The sequence below is a fragment of the Cricetulus griseus genome, chromosome 5, assembly GCF_003668045.3.
Source record: "Cricetulus griseus strain 17A/GY chromosome 5, alternate assembly CriGri-PICRH-1.0, whole genome shotgun sequence".
In the NCBI taxonomy this organism is placed as follows: domain Eukaryota; kingdom Metazoa; phylum Chordata; class Mammalia; order Rodentia; family Cricetidae; genus Cricetulus; species Cricetulus griseus.
In genome coordinates, this window is record NC_048598.1 from 150,605,939 (window position 1) to 150,624,679 (window position 18,741).

The following is an 18,741-nucleotide window of genomic DNA, read 5'->3' on the forward strand; positions in this document are numbered from 1 at the left end:
TCAAAAAAGCCAGTTTATTTTCAGGTCCTAATTACAGAGATACAGCAGTGCTTTTCAGGGTTCTTCAGGGTAGTTAAGAGGCAAAGGACAGAAAGGGAGGACAAAGGTTTGTTGTGGTTTTCATAGAAGGTCAAGGCAGGTGTAGGTTAGGACTGGTTTGAATAATTTGGGGAGGTCCTAAATTATAGAATGGGTTAACTGATTTCTGGCTGTAGGGTGATTAAGGCTTTGTTGCCTCCCTGGGCATTACAGGTCAAAATGAGGACTGTTTAGTTGTGTATAAAGGCAGGCTCCCTACTGACTTTTTGAAGTCTGTAAGAATTATCCAGTTCTGAGAGGGGCAGTTTCCTTAACCAGAAAGGTTTTAAGATGTCAAAACAACATGCAGGAAAGAGAAGACATATACTATGGATAGAAGAGTTTCATGTTAATTATCCCAGTTACTTCCTCTTTCCCATGTGAGTCCTAATCTTGGCATAACAGATCTGCCCAAGTTGAGAATGTAATTTTGATTGGACTTCTGCTACTCTTATGACTGTTCTGATCCTGGTGTCTTCTTGCTATAGGAGAGAAATATCTGAAGCAACTGAAGAATTTTCTGGCCTTTTACTTTCACTTCTTATTACATTTTTCCCCCAGTGGATTAATTGTCCTTTACAAAAAACTAACTTTTCATGGTTCTCTGCAATTACTGTTTCCTCATACTTCAAAAATGCTTTTTTATGTATTTCATTTGCTAGAGAAGAGGTTGACAAAATATCACTTGCAAGCCAAACTCATTCTAGAAACTGTCAGGATTTTCAGTGACTAATTTTTAAAAAGAAATTTATTTTGTGTGTCTGGGGGGGGGCTGCGATTTCCTCTTGGGGAGCTGTAGTCATGGAGCCACCAGAGGTAGAACTGAACTTGGAAGTAAATACTCTTAACTGCTGAGCTATCTCTCCAGCTCTTCCTCCTCTTTTTTATTTAAGAGATCTAAAACAAAAACAAGAAGACTGAAATAAATGATAGAAAGCCTAATGTTAATTATCCCTTTCCTACATGAAAGATCATGTAGCCATTTACAGAAAGGATTCATCAGCTTTTGTCTTGTCTTCCACTGGGAAGCTACCTGAGTTACCCCATGGGGAAGTTTTACTGGTTGTATTTCTGCTTTTGCAAGGGTCTCTGTTCTGCTCACCACCATTGATGGGGATTGGCAGCTGAGATGCCAGGTTGTTGATACTTTGCTTTGTTTTAAGGTCTGTTTTCTTAAACATTTTCACCAATGGTTGCAAGTTGGGCATCTTCTGGCATTTTAGCTAACTGAGATTACCATTTGGCATGTGGTGGGTAGGGATTGGAGCTGCAATACAGTATAAATCAAAAGTTCAGTTGGCCTCCTTTAGGAACGTTGAAGTTGACATAGATTTAGGGATGTCCTAATTTGAGGTAAAGGGTTAGTTAGGCCTTTAAGTCCCTGTTTGGATTAATCATTAGGTGAAGGTGACTTGGGACAGTTCAGTTGAGCCCTGGGCAGTTCCTGAAGGAAGAGAACTGACATCTGAGATCTGTTTGCTTTCCGGTACCACTCCCAGCAGCTGGACAATAAATCCTTCATTCCAGAAGGGAGATAGGTATATCACTGTGACTTCTAGATTCACTTTCATTTAAGAAAAAACAAACAAACAAACAAAAAAATGAGTGATTAGCTCCCCTCCTCTATCCCTTTCTCCTTCTCTCCTTTGACCTCCTCTTTGGTGCCGGGGATTGAATCTAGGACCTGATGCATGCTGGGAGGTGCTCTACCATTAAGACTTATTTCGGTTTCCTTCTTATTTTAAGACAAGGTGTCACTAAATTGCCCAGGGTGACCTTGGGTTCACTTTGTAGCCCAGGCAAGCCTGAACTCTGATTTTCCTGCAGCAGCCTCTTCAGTGGGTAGTTATGGGCTCTATCACCAGGCCTGGCCTTTTTAAAAAAACAAACTTTTTAATTTTTTTTTTTTTGAGACAGTTTTTCCTGTAACCATCTTAGGTTTGTCTTGAACTTTTTGTTGTTGTTGACCCCCCCCCCCCCAAGAAAAAGGACACCAGTTAGCATGACCAAGTTTAACTTGTGTGTATTTTTTTAATCTTTTTTTAAATTGAATTAGAAACAAGATTGTTTTACATGACAATCTCAGTTCCCTTCTCTCTCCTGTCCTCCCCTAACAACCCCCCCAACTAAAACCCTACCTATCACATATCCTTTCTTCTATTCTTCCCCTGACTCAACCTTTCTGCTTCTTCATGACCTCTGCATCCTTCCTCTTCTTCCCCTCTCATTCTCATAGCTCCCTCCCTTCTCTCACCGTGCTCTCAATTTGCTCAGGGGATCTTGACACTTTCTCCTTCTCCAGGGGACCATGTATGTCTCTCTTAGGGTCCTCCTTGTTTACTAGCATCTCTGGCAGTGTGGATTGTAGGCTGGCAATCCTTTACTCTATGTATAAAATCCACATATGAGTGAGACCATGTGTGTCTTTTTGTGATTGGGTTACCTCGCTCAGAATGGTTTCTTCTAGTTCCATCCATTTTCCTGCAAATTTCAAGATTCCATTGTTTCTTTCCACTGAGTAATACTCCATTGTGTAAATGTACCACATTTTCTCTATCCATTCTTCGATTGAGGGGCATCTAGGCTGCTTCCAGTTTCTGGCTATTACAAACAGTGCTGCTATGAACATTGTTGAACAGACAGATGTCATTGTTGTTTGAATGTGCTTCTTTTGGGTATATGTCTAAGAGTGGAATTGCTGGATCTTGTGGTAGACTGATTCCCATTTTCTTGAGGAGTCGCCATACTGATTTCCAAAGTGGCTGTACAAGTTTGCACTCCCACCAGCAGTGGAGAAGTGTTCCCCTTTCTCCACATCCTCTCCAGCATAAACTGTCATTGGTGTTTTTGATTTTGGCCATTCTGACAGGAGTAAGATAGTTATCTCAAAGTTGTTTTGATTTGCATTTCCCTGATGGCTAAGGATGTTGAACACTTGAACTTTTGATCTTTCTGCTTTAGCCTGGAGTTACAGGCATGTATGATTTTCTTCTGTAATGGATTAGTAGTTCTCAAGAGAAAGCTCTAGAATATAATTCTTTCAAGTTGTCTTTCCTTTCCTTTCTTTCGTTTTTCTTTTTTGGTTTTCAAGACAGGATTTCTTTGTAGTTTTGGAGCCTGCCTTGAACTCACTCTATAGACCAGACTGGTACCGAACTCAGAGATCTGCCTGCCTCTGACTGCTGAGTGCTGGGATTAAAGGCATGCACCAGCGATGCCCGGCGTATGTTTTTCTTTTTTAAAAAAATAATTGATGGTGGGGCATGGTGGTGCCCTCTACTTTAATTCTAGCACTCAGGAGGCAAGTGGTTCTCAAGAGTTCAAGACCAGCCTGGTGGTCCACAGAGTGAGTTCCAGGATAGCCAGGGCTACAGAGAGCAACCCTACCTCAAAAAACCAAAGAAAAAACATTGATGCTCACACAGGCATTGAATGCTATACATTTTTAAATTTACTTATTGTACATGTAAGTACAGGGATTGTGTGTGTCTATGTCTGTCAAAGGACAACTCCCTTGCTGTTGGGATTTGGGGATCAGATCTGCTGTGTCACAGATATTTCTACTTGCTGAGCTGTCTTCCTTGCTATCTAAATTGTATACCCTCAAGATGGGTAAGTGGTATTGCTAAGGCATTTTTGAAAAGGCTGTTTTGTTTTTAATGTGTATAAATGATTTAACCATTTCAGCATTGGAAGTGTCACAGTAGATTCCTAAAATCATAATTGTAGAAATTGAGTTTAGTGAACATGTCATTAAATTTTTATATGTATTTGTGTATGTATGTGGTCATGCACATACTATGGTGAGTGGTGTGTGTGTGTGTGTGTGTGAGAGAGAGACAGACAAAAGACAATCTGTGGGAGTTGGTTTTCTACTTCCACTATATGGGTTCCAGGTAACAAACTCAGGTGAAAGGCTTGATAGTACTCACTAAGCCATCTTTCTAGTCCTGTTATTAACATATAATGAAAAGACATCTAATCAGTCTTTACGTTTAACAAGTGAAGAAGCTAAGAAAGGCTAATGGGCATTTATAAAGCTAGTTAGTGATAAGTAGGGATTTGGATATATATATATATATATATATATATATATATATATATATATATATATATATATATATATATTCATCTGTCTACATGTCTAGGATAGTGTACTTGGATCAGTATTTTATTTCTTCACTTGATTTTCTGTAATTCCTAAGAAAAAAGTGTTAAGAGTTCTAAAACTGAGTAATTTTTAAAATGTCTTTTGGAATCATCTTGCTCCTAGGAACAATGGTAAACCATGTGCAGATACTTTAGTACCAACAAATAGTTTCTGGAGGGATAGCATTTTGAATAGATGGGTCTGATTTTTTTTTAACTTTCTAAGAAGATGATTTCACTCTTAACTTTGGAAACTTCTAATGAGATGAGTTATCAGGTAATGGAAACCCTTCACCATTTGCTGGCTGAATCAATATAAGTAAGAAGTCGCTTGTATAGTTGTAGTGGATTATCTCAACTGCAGATCATCTGTGTCATTACTGTTGCTTACATCAATTTGCATTTGTATTTAATGTTCATGTCAAGTAATAGTACTTTGATTGTTGAGGACTAAAATTAAGGGTAATAATAAAGGTCGTTTTAAGATAAGTTTTAAATAAAGTTGAAGAAATTATTTCTAATGTGGAATAATTATTTTATAATGAAAGGCAGGAAAATTACATGTTTTGTTGTGAGTTAGTAGTACAAACATTCCAACCTTAGAAGAATCATTGTTACTGTTTGATTTTGCTTTCTGACACAGGGTCTATTAATGAAGCTCAGTGTGGTTTTGAACCCATGATTTCCCTTGCATCTCTAGGAATGGGATTACATAGATGTGCCCCCACAACCTGTTAAAATTTACCATCATTCTATATATACAGTTCAGTGGTGATAAGTATTTCATCTTGTTATACAACCAGTCCCTAGAATATTTCCTCTTTCTCCCCAGCTCCTGCCATCTCTCATTCTACTTTCTGTTTCTAAACTATTTTTTAATGTGCTATGTCTGCATAAATCTGACTCTAGATATATCATATAAGTGGAATGGCATAATATTTTTCTTGTGACCCCCCCAAGGTTCAGCCATGTGTTGTGTCATATGCCACAATTTCCTTTACTGTCCCTCCCTCCTTGTCTGTGTGTGTGTGTGTGTGTGTGTGTGTGTGTGTGTGTGTGTGTGTGTGTGTGCGCGCGCGCGCTTATGTGAGACAGATTCTCTTGTAGTCCAGGCTGGCCTTGAATTGACTATGTAGCTGAGGATGACGTTGAACTTTTGATCCTTTTCAAGTTCCAGGATCACAGACCTGTGCTACCAACTCCCTCCCCCTCTCTCTCTCTCTCTCTCTCTGTGTGTGTGTGTGTGTGTGTGTGTGTGTGTGTGTGTGTGTGTGTGTGTGTTTGTCTTTTAATCTGTTGATGGACATTTGTATTGCTTCTACTTCTTAGCTTTTGTGAACAGTGCTGCTGTGAACTTGTGCAGATCCCTGAGACTTGTGTTTTCAGTTCTGGATTAAGCCAGGGAGGTAGGATTGTTGGATCACATGGTAGTTGTATTTTTAAGAAGGGAATGGAGAGATGGCTTTTTTGTTTTGTTTTGTTTTGTTTTTCAAGTCAGGGTTTCTCTGTGTAACCCTGGGTGTCCTGTAACTTACTTTGTAGACCAGGCTGACCTCAAATTCAGAGATACAAAGATACTCTGCCTTCTGAGTGCTGAGATTACAGGTGTGTGCCATCACTGCCTGGCATGTATCTATAATTTTCAGTCTCTGGAGGTTGAAGCAGGAATATCTCAAATTCAAGGTCACATTGGGCATTAATAAGAAACTTTAAAAAGCAGAGTGAACAGCCCATCTTCTCTGCCAACATGACCATTTCCAGACCCTAATGTGGGAAGCGTGACTTGTTGGGTCCTGTGAACAGAAAGATGTGCTGTGATCACTGAGTTTTGAATTCTTTAGGCCAAGGAAATCCAGATCAAGGTGCCAGGAGAAAAGGACTTACAAACAGTGGCTGAGAACTTGTCTGAGCAAGAGGAGGAAAAGGCTGAAAAGAAAGAGAATGGAAACCCTGACCCAAGAGAGCAGCCTCTGACAACTGCAGTTGGTGGGATCTATGAGGAAGGTCTACGAATGCTGGAAGGCCTGGCAGCTTCTGGTCTGTCCTCCATCTGATTTGCCCTAGAGGTTCCTGGCCTCCAGTCTGGTTCCCATTGATTTTTTTTCTGCCTGGCTGTAGAGCTCAGTGGTGTGGAACTTGTATAGCCCAACCTGGCAGATGCTTGGATGCTGGTGTACAGGCATCTGAGTGTTTTGATATCATTTATCTGGACCTCTCTGGCAGCCCCACCCCCATCTTGGATGTAGCAGTGCAGGCTGTGGATGATGGAGGACTTCTGTGTGTCACCTGCATGGACATGGCAGTATTGGCAGGGAACAGCAGAGAGACAAACTACAGCAAGTATGGGCATGGCCCACAAGAGCTGGGCCTGCAATGAAATGGCCCTGAGAATTGTGCTGCATAGCATGCATTTGCACGCCAGCTGCTACCAGTGTTTCATGGTGTCACTGCCCAGCATCAACACTGACTTCTGTGTCTGATTTTTTTGTGTGTGTGTGCTCATTTTCACAGGCCAGGCCACGTTTAAGTCCTCAGCAAGCAGGCCCTGGTGTTCCAGTGTATGGGTTGCAGAGCCTTCTACTGCGGTGCCTTGGCAAAGTGTTGGGAGACCCAGGTGGCAAGGTCAAAGTTCTCTGTGGCCTGTGGTCCTCCAGTGACCTGAGTGTGAACACTGTGGAAGTGATACCGGCTTATAGGCCCCATGTAGTTAGAGCCCATCCATGACCTAGACAGTGACCACTAATCCTGGCTGCATTCACACCACCAAGCAGATCTGAGGTGTTCTGAGTGTTGTTACTGATGTTGTTATCGAGTGTTTAACTTCCTGATGTCCCTTTCTACTACACACTGGACCAGCTGAGTAGCACTATCCACAGCAACACATACCACCTTCTGTCAACTTTCCTTCACGCTAGCTTCTGAGTCTCTCTCTCCCATGCCATAAAAATGTAGTCTCTGGGACATCATGCTGGGAAGCGACTGTCAGAACAGAGCCCAGCAATCTGAATTCTCGCCAGGAAGCCCAGGCTGAAGGCCAACTTCAACATCCAGGAAGACTCCAACCCTAGTTCCAGCCAGCAAGGACTCAAGCACTTCCAGGCCAGTCCAGAAGCCAACTGGGGTACTCGGCTTTGTGCCCAGTCAGGGGGCAAGGCAGCAAGTAAAGGTGTGGAGGAGAGGCACAGGCTGCTACAGAATAAGTGGAAGGGGCCAGCTGAGGACCCAGCCCCATGGGCAGCTGCCTCAAGACATTTCCTTGCAAACTGTTTAAGGAAGGGTACCTGTCAGCAAGGGGCCCAGTGCTGTGTCACACAGCCCTGAAGCACCTGTCGCCTCTGCTGATACCCCCTTCACACAGACCGTCCAGAGACCACCACCAGGATCTCCTCTGGACCAGAGGCTCCTGATGGGGGAGCTGCTGGGCCAGGTCTGGACTGAGACAATAAAGAGATGTCACCTTTAGAAAAAAATCAGAGTGAAAAGATAAGGGCTGCTGAAGTAGTTGAAGTTCCTGGGTTTGCTTACCCCCCCCCCCAAAAAAAAAAGAAACAAAAACAGATTCATAAAATAAAAACTAACTTTTAAGGAGTATGAGATAGTTAGAAAGGGCTGGTGAGATGGATTAAAACCTGATGACCTGAGTTTGATCTCGAGGATCTGCATGGTAGGAGTAAACAAGCTCCTACAGCTGTCCTGTACTGGTTGTGTATTCTCTCACATATATAGGAAATAAATAAATGGAATATTTAAAAAAGTAGTTGGATAAAAGGATGTCTTGGAGGACTTTTCTAAATGGCTGTTCAAATTATTAAGTTTCTGTTACTCTACAAGTTCAGCTGTCAAAATTATGAGAACAGTGCACTCTGTAAAAGTTTATATTTCTAAGTGGTTTTAATTAGTGGTTAGTGATTTGACAATTTCTTCCTGAGATATTTAAAAGCTGAACCTCACTAAAAGAATTAAGTGATTGTGGTGATTTAAATAGAATGACCTCCCATAAACTCATATATTTGAAGACTTGTTCCTGAGTTGGTGAAATTGGGAAGTATTAGGAGATGTGGCCTGGGTGGAGGAGATAATGTCACTGTGGTGAGGTCTGATGTTTTAAAAGACTGCCACTGCTCTTCCTACTTTTCAGATCAAAATGTAAGCTCTCAGCTCTTCCTTTGTTCCATTATGAACTCTAACCCTCTGAAACAATAAGCCCAAATTAAACTCTTTGTCTTGGTCATGATGTCTTACTACAGCAATAGAAAAGTCATTAAGATAATGACTTTATGAATTGTCGAGTCTTTTTTTTTTTTTTTCTTCCTGAGACAGGGTTTCTCTGTGTAGCTTTGGAGCCTATCCTGGCACTTGCTCTGGAGACCAGGCTGGCCTCGAACTCAGATCCGCCTGCCTCTGCCTCCCGAGTGCTGGGATTAAAGGCGTGTACCATTAACGCCTGGCTGAATTGGCGAGAGTCTTAAGTTCTTATAATTTTTTATGAGGAGTAGTAAACTTAAAACTTTCCTTAGGCCATTCTGGTGGGAAGAGGTCATGGAATTTTTAAGAGACTTAAAGCCTAGGGGATCCTGAAGTACCTGTAGTTGTAATGTGTCAAGTGAGAGACGCTTGCAGGTTTGTAGCTCTGGCTATCTTGGTATTATGTAGTTTAGACCTCAAACTTCTGGCAATCTTCATGTCTAATTTTACCTAGTTGATGACGGGGTACACCATGGCCTACTTCTTTGTTGACTTTCTTAAAGTTAAGTATAGAGACTATGCTCCTGTCTTCTAACCCCCTTGAACATTTTAAAATTGCTTACATGAAAAAATGTCGGTTGAATTTTATACACTGTAGCACAAAATCTAAGGAGAAATAACTGACTCATAAAATTTACAGTTTTTTAATCTTACTCATGTTCAGATTCTCAAATATTTTAAATATTTTTGATTTTGATCATTAGTGTTCTGAATTAGTATGCAGTAGAGTAGTAAAGCCTCTGAAATTACAACCATACTTATTTGGACCAAATGAATTCCCCTTTAGTTATGTAAAACAGCTTTGTCTTATTTTAAAGTAGAATATGAAAAACAAAAACTAGGCTAAGATTGTGTAAAAAATTGTACATGTGGGACTGGTGAGACAGACAGCCCCATGATTAAGAGTACTGGCTGCTCTTCGAGAGAACTCAAGTCAATTCCTAGGGGATTCTCAACACCCTCTTCTGATCTCTTTGGTGAAAACATCCATATACATAAGAATAAATCCATAAACTTAAAATATAAAAAATGAATTGTAAGGTTATTCCTGTGTTTACAATTGGGAAAATGGAAAACTGTAATTTATAACATTGTTCAATAAGAAAAATGTTTTTTTTTTTTTCCTTTTGAGGATATAACTCATTTGATAGAGTGCTGGCTTGCTTAGCATGCATGAATTGGAACCCCAAGGGAGTTCATCCTCTGTACCACATAAAGACTAGACATTAGACATGTTGGTACACATCTATAATCATAGCATGTGAGAGGTAGAGGCAGAATAAGAAGTTCAAGGTCATCCTGTGCTACACATTGAATTTGAGGCTAGCTTGGGCTCTTGAGATTCTGTCTTAAACAAAACAAAACAAAACAAAACAAGAAAACCAACCAAACAACAATAACAAAAAAGGGAACTAGATGGATGGTTAAATGGTTAGAAGCAATTAATGTTCTTCAGAGTTCCCAAGTTCAGTTCTCAGTACTCATACTGAGCAACTTAAAATCACCTGTATCTGGAGCTGCAGGGGATCCAGTGTCTTCTTCTGGCCTGTGCATACATATGTGTGCACACGAAAATAATAAGCTCCCCCCCCCAACACCCCCAGACATGGTTTCTCTGTGTAACATCCCTAGCTGTCCTGGAACTCTCTTCATAGACCAGGCTGGCCTTGAACTCACAGAGATCCTCCTGCTTCTGCTTCTGGAGTGCTGGGATTAAAGGTGTGTGCCACCACTGTCTGGCCTTAAATAATAATCTTTTAAAAAATAATATTATGAACAAAAGATAGAAAATTCATATCTTATTTGAACTTACTTTTGGTGGCATTCATCTGATTTAAGTAATTGTGAAACAAGGGTTGATTCCAGTATTTTTTGGTCTCAAATTGAACTGGCAATTTTATTTTTTTTAAAGAAAAAATTCTGCTTACTAATTTAGATAGTTTTGCCAGATTGACTTGGAGCTTGTTAATGTTAAAAATTCTAATTCAGGATCGGCAAGATGACTTAGCAGGTAAATGTGCTTGCTGCCGAGGCAGAGGACATAAGTTGTATCCCTAAATCCACATGGTGGAAGGAGAGAACCAAGCCCCACAAGTTGTCTTCTGACCTTCACATGTACACAATGTTGTTCATAGTCTCCATCCTCATGTACACGACAATTAAATGTTAAAAATTCTAATTCAGAAATGAAGTTAAGTTAATGTTGGCTCTTAGATGTGAGTGTACTTGAGTTTTGTTTTTTTTTTTAATAATTTATCTTTATTTTATGTGCATTGGTGTTTTGCTTGCATGTGTGTCTCTGTGAGGGTGCCAGGTCCCCTGGAACTGGAGTTACAGACAATTGTGATCTGCCATGCAGATGTTGGGAATTGAACCCAGGTCCTCTGGAAGAGCAGCCAGTGCTCTTAACCTCTGAGCCATCTCTCCAGCCCCGAGATTCTTTTTTTTTTATTATTAGTTGAAATTAGGAACAAGCTTGCTTCACATGTCAATCTCTTCTCCCTCTCCCTCCCCTCCACCCCCAGTTGCCCCCCCCACTCCAACCCATCTACTCCCCAGGCAGGGTAGGTCCCTCGATGGGGGCTCCCCAAAATCCACCACATCATCCTGGGCTGGGCCTAGACCCTCCCCCATGTGTCCAGGCCGAGAGTGCATCCCTTCACGTGGGATGGGCTCTCAAAGTCCCTTCTTAAACCAGGGAAAAATACTGATCCACCACCAGGGGCCCCATAGAGTGTGGAGGCCTCCTTATTGACATCCATGTTCAGGGGTCTGGATCAGTCCTGTGCTGGCAGAGAGCAGTCTGGGGTTGATGTGCTCCCCCTTGTTCAGGCCAGCTGTTTCTGTGGGTTTCACCAGCCTGGTAATGACCCCTTTGATCTCCATCCAATCTCCCCCCTCCCCCCAAACTGGGTTCCAGAGTTCAGTTCAGTCTCCAGTGTGGTCCCCATTCTCATCTGAAGCTCTTGGGTCTGGCCTTCACTGTCTATATTTCAATTGCCTTTCTGCTTTTCTAAATGCTCCAAGTCACCACGAACCTTTGCTTCCAGCATTCTAGGGGCTTTATAACCTACTTCTTCATATTTCCAAATCTTTATTGTGGACTGTTCCATAGGCCCAGAACTTTAGTAAGTTGAGTTTAGTGACAGTGTGACTGGGTCTTTGGTACCAGTTTTCTGGGTTAGTAACTTTTCTTGTATTTGAGACTAAGTATATAAAACAACCAAAGTGGTTTAGCTCACAGATTCAGATATCATCAGTCTGTGATGGAAGGATGCCCATGGTGGAACAGAGGAGTTCACATGGTGTGGCCATGAAGCAGAAAGACAGGAATATAGGAGGAAGCCATGGCAAAAATAGCACACAAGGACTTACCCCAAGTGATTTCCTTTCTCTAACTTGGCCCCACCTCTCCTACCTTTTTCACTGCTTCCCAACAGTGCTGTTGTATTATCTAAATCCACCAGTGATCAGAGTACCGATGATGAAATCATTGACAAAGACTCACCACCATATTCAGAGTCATATTTAACAAAGAAGGTGATGCTTAACCTGGCCAACTTGATAAAGAATAGCCATCTTGGTCAGTAATAAACAGAATCTCCGACCTCAAAGTGTTTGCCATTTACAGTAACAAATCTCTATAGCTCTAATAAAATATGTTCAAGCTACACATTTGCAGGGGAAGTTTGAGTGGTGAGGTAATCTGTGGCCAAATGGGTGGTGTTATCTCCTATGATTGCACCAGTTTCTAAATCCTCTGTGTTAAAATCAAATGCGGTGGTGGACGCACAGACCAGGAGCATAGCGAGCTAGTCCCAGCATTTGAGCAGGTAGTGGACTGAAAGAGAGTTCCTTGGTGCATGGATTCTACTGCAGGTGCCTCTGAGGCTAGTATGGATGTGCAATGGGTGCAGTTGAAACAGGCATCGAGGATACAGCTTTTATTGCTGGATTAGTGGCCTATGTTGCTAGGATTGTGCTGGCAATTATTGGTGACAGTGTTTCTGGTGCCTTGGCTTTAGCATTAGAAGCCTGAGCTGCAGTAGCTACTGATTTAGTTGTGGCAAATGCCAAGGGATTTACTTTGGACACAAAACTGCTGACAATACTTAGAAGAGCCAGAGATGGTGGTATTTATAGAAGATGGCATCAGACGGGTGCTTGTGGGCCTTGTCAGAAGTTTTATTTTCTGTGTGATTTGTAGAACCCTGCATATTTGAGACACTGTCATTTGTCAATAGGAATGGGTAAGTTTGGTGCCAATGATGCTGTAGCCTTTCTTTGCCTGGATTGTAGCTGTTGGCTGTGGGATAACTGAAAACATTCATTTCATCCCTCAGCTATAGTTTGCCGGTGTGTAGTTGTCTTTTTTTTTTTTTTTCCTTTTAAACTTTAGTGTTTATTTATTCTTTTTTTTTAGTTCAAGTTAGGGAACAAGCTTGTTTCACATGTAAGTCCCTTCTCCCTCTCCCTCCCCTCACTCCCATCACTCCTCCCCCACCCCATCCACCCACCACTCCCCAGGCAGAGTTGGGCCCTCAATGGGGGCTCTGCAAAGTCCACCAAATCTTCCTGTGCTGGGCCTGGGCCTTTCTCCATGTGTCCAGGGCCAGAGTGTATACCTTAACGTGGGATGGGCTCTCAAAGTCCCTTCTTACACCAGGGAAAAATGCTAATCCACTTCCAGAGGCTCCCTGGAGTGCAGAGGCCTCCTTATTGACATCTATGTTCAGGGGGCTGGATCAGTCTTGTACTGGCCTCCCAGATAGCATCTGGGGTCGATGTGCTCTCCCTTGTTCAGGCCAACTGTTTCTGTGGGTTTCTCCAACCTGGTACAGACCCCTTCGATCTTCATTCCTCCCTCTCTTCAACTAAATTCCAGATTTCATCTCAGTGTATATCTGTGGGTGTCTGCCTCTGCTTCCATCAGCCACTGGATGAGGGCTCTATGATGGCATATAAAGTAGTCATCAGTCTCATTATAGGGGAAGGGCATTTAGGGTATCCTCTCCACCATTGCCTAGATTGTCAGTTCATGTCATCTTTGTAGATCTCTGGAAATCTCCCTAGTGCCAGATCGCTCCTCATATCTATAATGGCTCTTTCTGATATGGTATCTCTCATCCTGCTCTCCTCTATTCTTCCCCCAAATCAACCTTTCAGCTCCTCCATTTCCCCCTCCCCTTCCCTCTCCTCTCCTGTCTTCTCCTCCTCTCATTCTGGCAGCTCCCTCTCCCCTACTCTCATGCTCCCAATTAGCTCAGGAGATCCTGGCCCTTCCCATTCTCCAGAGTCCATGCATTTTTCTCCTTCTTGTTTCCTAGTTTCTTTAGTGAAGAGGATTGTAGGCTGGTAATCCTTTGCTCTATGTCTAAAATTCATATATGAGTGGGTATATACCATGTTTATCTTTTTGTGACTGGGTTACCTCACTCAGGATGGTTTCTTCTAGTTCCATCCATTTGCCTGTGAATTTCAAGATTCATTGTTTTTTTTCTTCTGAGTAGTACTCCATTGTATAAATGTACCACATTTTCTCTATTCATTCTTTGGTTCAGGGGTATCTAGGTTGCTTCCAGGTTCTGGCTATTACAAACAATGCTGCTATGAACATGGTTGAACACATGTCCTTGTTGTATGAACGTGCTAGCTTGTTCAGGGGACCTGCTGTCTCTGCTTTCTTCTATGCTGGAATTACAGGCAGGTGGCCAGTGCCAGCCAGCTTTTGCTTAGGCTTTTTACTACATTTTATTTAGTGTGTGTGCCTATGGAGTCAACTCTCCTGCCATATGAGTACCAGGGATCAAACTCCTCAGGATCATACTAACTAGGCAGCTAATGCCTTTATCAGCTGAGTCATTTTCTTGACCTGTTTCATATCATTCTTTTAAAAGATTACATTATTTTTATGTGCATGTATGTGTCTGTTTATATGTATGTAACATGTATGTTTACATTAGTACTCATGGAGGCCAGATCCTCTGGAGCTAGAGTAAACTGCATGTGGGTGCTGAGAATTGAACCCAGGTCATCTGCAAGAGCAGCAAATGCTCTTAACTTCTGAGCTGCCTCTTTTGCCTGTTAAGCACTTTAAGCACTTTAAAGTGGCCATTTCCACCCCTAATGTTTTGTGCTACCATCCTTTGTAAAGTATATGGTCTTTGTTAGTTTTGGGGCTTTTTATGTAGTTTCATTGGAACATTTTTCTGTCCCTGTATTGATTAATGTCTTCTATCATTTTATTTTATTTTATTTTATTTTATGTGAATTGATATTTTGCCATGGGTGTTGGGTCCCCTGGAATTGGCTAGCATTACAGACATTTGTGAGTTGCCATGTGTGTGCTGGGAATTGAACCTGGGTCCTCTAGAAGAGCAGTCACTGCTCTTAACCGTTGAGCCATCTTCAGCCCATCTCCCATCTTTTAGGTTTTGTTTTTCTTTTATTTGGGTATGTGTTTTAATTTCTATAGACTTTTATATCTTTATGTCTTTAAAACACAAAGTCTCTCAACTCTATGTTCCTGTAAAAATAAAAAATTATATACTTTCTTACTCTAAGAGGGAAGAACCAGGGCATAGTTACAGTCAAATTAAAGCAAAACCAAAAGTCCAACAGTGAATAAACCTGAGACCGACACTGGGAACTCATGATCTTCTGGGCTGCAAAGGGGTTAGGTAGCTCTACTTCTTGGGCTTTGTCCTGTAGAGCACACACAGCTTGTATTTGAGCCTTGGGCCAGCTTCACCCCACCACCATCTTTGATGATCCCATGGTGTTGGTGTCTCCAAACTGTGGGGATGTCTGCTGCTCCTTCAACTATATCCTCTCCTGACCTATTTTCAGGGACTTTGACCTACATGGTGCCTCAGCTTCCCCCATGACCCTGTCAATCCTGGGGCTTCTGCATCTGAGGCTGCACCATTACCAATAGCTTTTCCTGGCCTCTCATAGTGCCAAGCCTCAGTTGTACTTCATGATCCTCCATACCTTTAAAACCATTATTATCACCTGAGAGACTCTTGCACAATACCAGGCTCAGCTGCCAGTGTGAGGTATATACAACATTGACCCTCTCTGCACTATAACTTCTGTGTGCTTGATCTGAGGAAACATTTCAGAAGATGTAGGTAGACTCAGTGATGCTGCTCACTTTTTAATTATAGCTGATTTTTCAGCCCCAGCAGACCAGAACCCAGATTCTGCTTTTTTTTTTCCCTTTTGGTTTTTCAAGACAAGGTTTCTCCATGTAGCCCTGACTTTCCTGGAACTTGCTCTGTAGACCAGGCTGTCCTCAAACTCAGATATCTGTCTGCCTCTGCTTCCTGAGTGCTGGGATTAAAGGAGTGTGCCACCACTACCTGGCAAGATTTTTTTATTTCTTTTTGAGATGGTTTCTCTACATAACTCTGGCTGTTCAGAACTCAATATGTAGAGCAGGCTGGCCTGGAACTCGGAGAGATTCACCAACCTCCCAAGCTGGGATTAGATTTGTGCCTGGCCTAAACCCAGATTCCTAATTCAAAATATTAAATGGTCCTATAGAGCCTTTAAGGACTCAAAACTTGCCTCTGAAACTTGAGAAGCCAGGCCTTGCCTCCATCCTCTGCACTGCTTTCATCATTAGTATCTAAGTTCCCACAGTAGCTTATTAAGCTCTGAATACTCAGTTTTCTAGTCCAAAGACTTTCTACAACCTTCTGCAAACATGGTCAAGTCTGTCACAGCAGTACCCCATGCTAGAACCAATTTCTCTGTGTTATGGTTTTTGTTGATGAAACACCATTTTAAAAATAACTTGAGGAAAGGGTTTATCTGACAAAACTCAGGGTCACAATTCATCACTGAGTTAAGTCAGGGAAGGAGGCTTGCTTGCCCTGTCCTGTCTTCCTAAGTTTGCTTTCTTGGATACCCCAGGACCAACTTCCCAGGTGTGACACCACTCACAGTGAGCTAGGTCCTCCCACATTAATCATGAAGAAAATGCTGTCCAGGCTTGCCTATAGATAGTCTGATAGAGGCACTTACTCAGTTGAGGTTCCACTTCACAAATACCTCTAGCATTGTCTAGGTGACAAAAAAAACTAATCATTACATTTAGTATATTTTTACTTCCCAGTGACAGGCCTGTTCTGATAACTAAAATCCTTGGTAAATTTTATTTTTATAAAGGTTTTTTTCGTGTGTGTGTGTGTGTGTGTGTGTGTGTGTGTGTGTGTGTGTGTGTGTGTGTGTGTTTAGTTTGTTCTTTTGACAAAGGGTCTTACGTACTATATATATAGCTCTGGGTGTATTGGAACTCACTATGTAGACCCGGCTGGTCTCGAAATCACAGAGATCTGCCTGCCTCCACCTCCCGAGTGCTGGGATTAAAGGAATGTACCACTACACCTTTGAGAAATTGTGTGTGTGTGTGTGTGTGTGTGTGTGTGTGTGTGTGTGTGTGTGTGTGTAAAAACTTTTATAGTAGGAAGTGGTAACAGAAAGAAATGAGGTTACCAGGCTGTGGTTGTCACATTCCCCATTCCTATGGCCATTGCCTATTCTTACCGTCTCCAGGGTGTTGTTTTCCTCCCTCCCTCCCTGCAAGGCAGGGTTTCTCTGTGTCTAGCGCTGTACACCAGGCAAGCCTTGAACTCACAGAGATTTTCTGCCTTTGCCTCTGGAGTCCTGGGATTAAAGGCACGTGCCACCATGCCAAGCAGATATTTTTGTAACTATGCTAATTTTTACCCGAGAAATTTCTTCCAAGGTTGTATAAAGATTAAACATTACTAATATTAGAGGCTCTAAAGAATTATAAGGAAATGGCTCATTTATGGTTTATTTTCAGAGAGGTTTATGTTATCGAATGCAATGTCTAGTTGGTCATTTCTATGAATTTAATTCTTGAAGTCATCCATAAAAATGTTGCAGTTGCATTTAGTTTCCTATTTTGGTTGACTGGTAGGTTAAGGAAAAATGAAATCGGTGTATCTTAATGTTTTTAGGCACGGATTGCATTTTTACAAGGCGAAAGGAAAGGTCAAGAGAATTTGAAGAAGGATTTAGTGAGAAGAATAAAAATGTTAGAGTATGCACTAAAACAAGAAAGGTATGTATGTTTCATTTCTTAGTGTGACTAGAACTGTGTTACCTTCATTTCATCACTGCACGATTTATTGAAAGCTTTTCTACAGTTTACTTAATTTGTATGGGAAAAGAAAAAAATGAAAAGTAGAAGTAATATTTTGCTATATATCGGACTTTTTTTCTGTCTCTAAGGATCAGGAGTTTTATCTTTTCATATATGTATATTCGTTACTTGGATAATTTTTCTTTAGTAGTGCATATTCAGTGTTTTTAATAAGAAAACTTTAAAAAGGACACATTACTTTGTTATTAGAGTAACACATTAGTACTCAGTTATAAAAAAAAATAATTATTCTTTACCAATGGTTTAATTTTCAGGGCAAAGTATCACAAATTAAAATATGGCACAGAACTGAACCAAGGTGATTTGAAAATGCCGACCTTTGAATCAGGTAAATGTTATTCATTCTTTCTTTCTTTCTTTCTTTCTTTCTTTCTTTCTTTTTTTTTTTAACTTATTTTCTATGTAACAGACATGCTCTTTGGTTTTTCAAGACAAGGTTACTCTGTAGCTTTGGAGACAGTCCTGGAACTTGATCTGTAGACCAGGCTGGACTCTGAACTCTGAGATTCGACTTCCTCTGCCTCCCTAGAGCCAGGATTAAAGGTGTGTTCTACCACTGCCGAGCTCTAATTTTAATTTTGTAGCATTAGGTGAATGAGTAATATAAATTGTGAAATTTGATGAAAGAATTATTACATCAAATTATTTACATGTGTGTACATGAGTATACATGTATGTGCACACAAGTGCTGGTGTCCACAGAGTACAGAAGAGGGCATCAAATTCCCTGGAGGTGATGTTAAACACAGTTGTGAGTTACACAGTGTGAGTTCTGGGAACTGAATTTGGATCCTCTGTAAGAGGAGTGTGGAATCTTAAACCTGTGAACCATCTCTCCAGCCCAGGGTGAAAAATACTAAACAAATAGAATTTTGTTGCATCTGCTTCTCAATCCTGAGGTTATTTATCTAAAGTGAAACCTATATAAAATTGTGGGCACATTTTTGCTAGTTATTAAAATCAAAACATGCTGAAGTAACTTTTTCTATCTGTAAACAATTTTTGCTCCTCGTGTGAGCTTGGTTAATGTATATACACATTACATATGTATGTATGTATGTATGTATGTA

The 18,741-nt window shown here is 41.2% G+C and overlaps 1 protein-coding gene and 1 pseudogene across 6 annotated transcripts in view; both read left to right on the top strand.

Moving 5' to 3' along the window:
• The window catches only part of Strn3 (striatin 3), an 81,085-nt gene that overhangs the window by 12,084 nt on the left and 50,260 nt on the right, over positions 1–18,741 (top strand). For all 6 annotated transcript variants that reach the window (XM_027416297.2, XM_027416299.2, XM_027416298.2 and 3 more), the window contains exons 2-3: positions 17,466–17,569; positions 17,926–17,999. In XM_027416297.2, the coding sequence (XP_027272098.1) occupies positions 17,466–17,569; positions 17,926–17,999 (178 nt within the window). The remainder of the gene's footprint in view (positions 1–17,465; positions 17,570–17,925; positions 18,000–18,741) is intronic.
• LOC100764934 lies at positions 6,278–7,772 on the top strand (annotated as a pseudogene).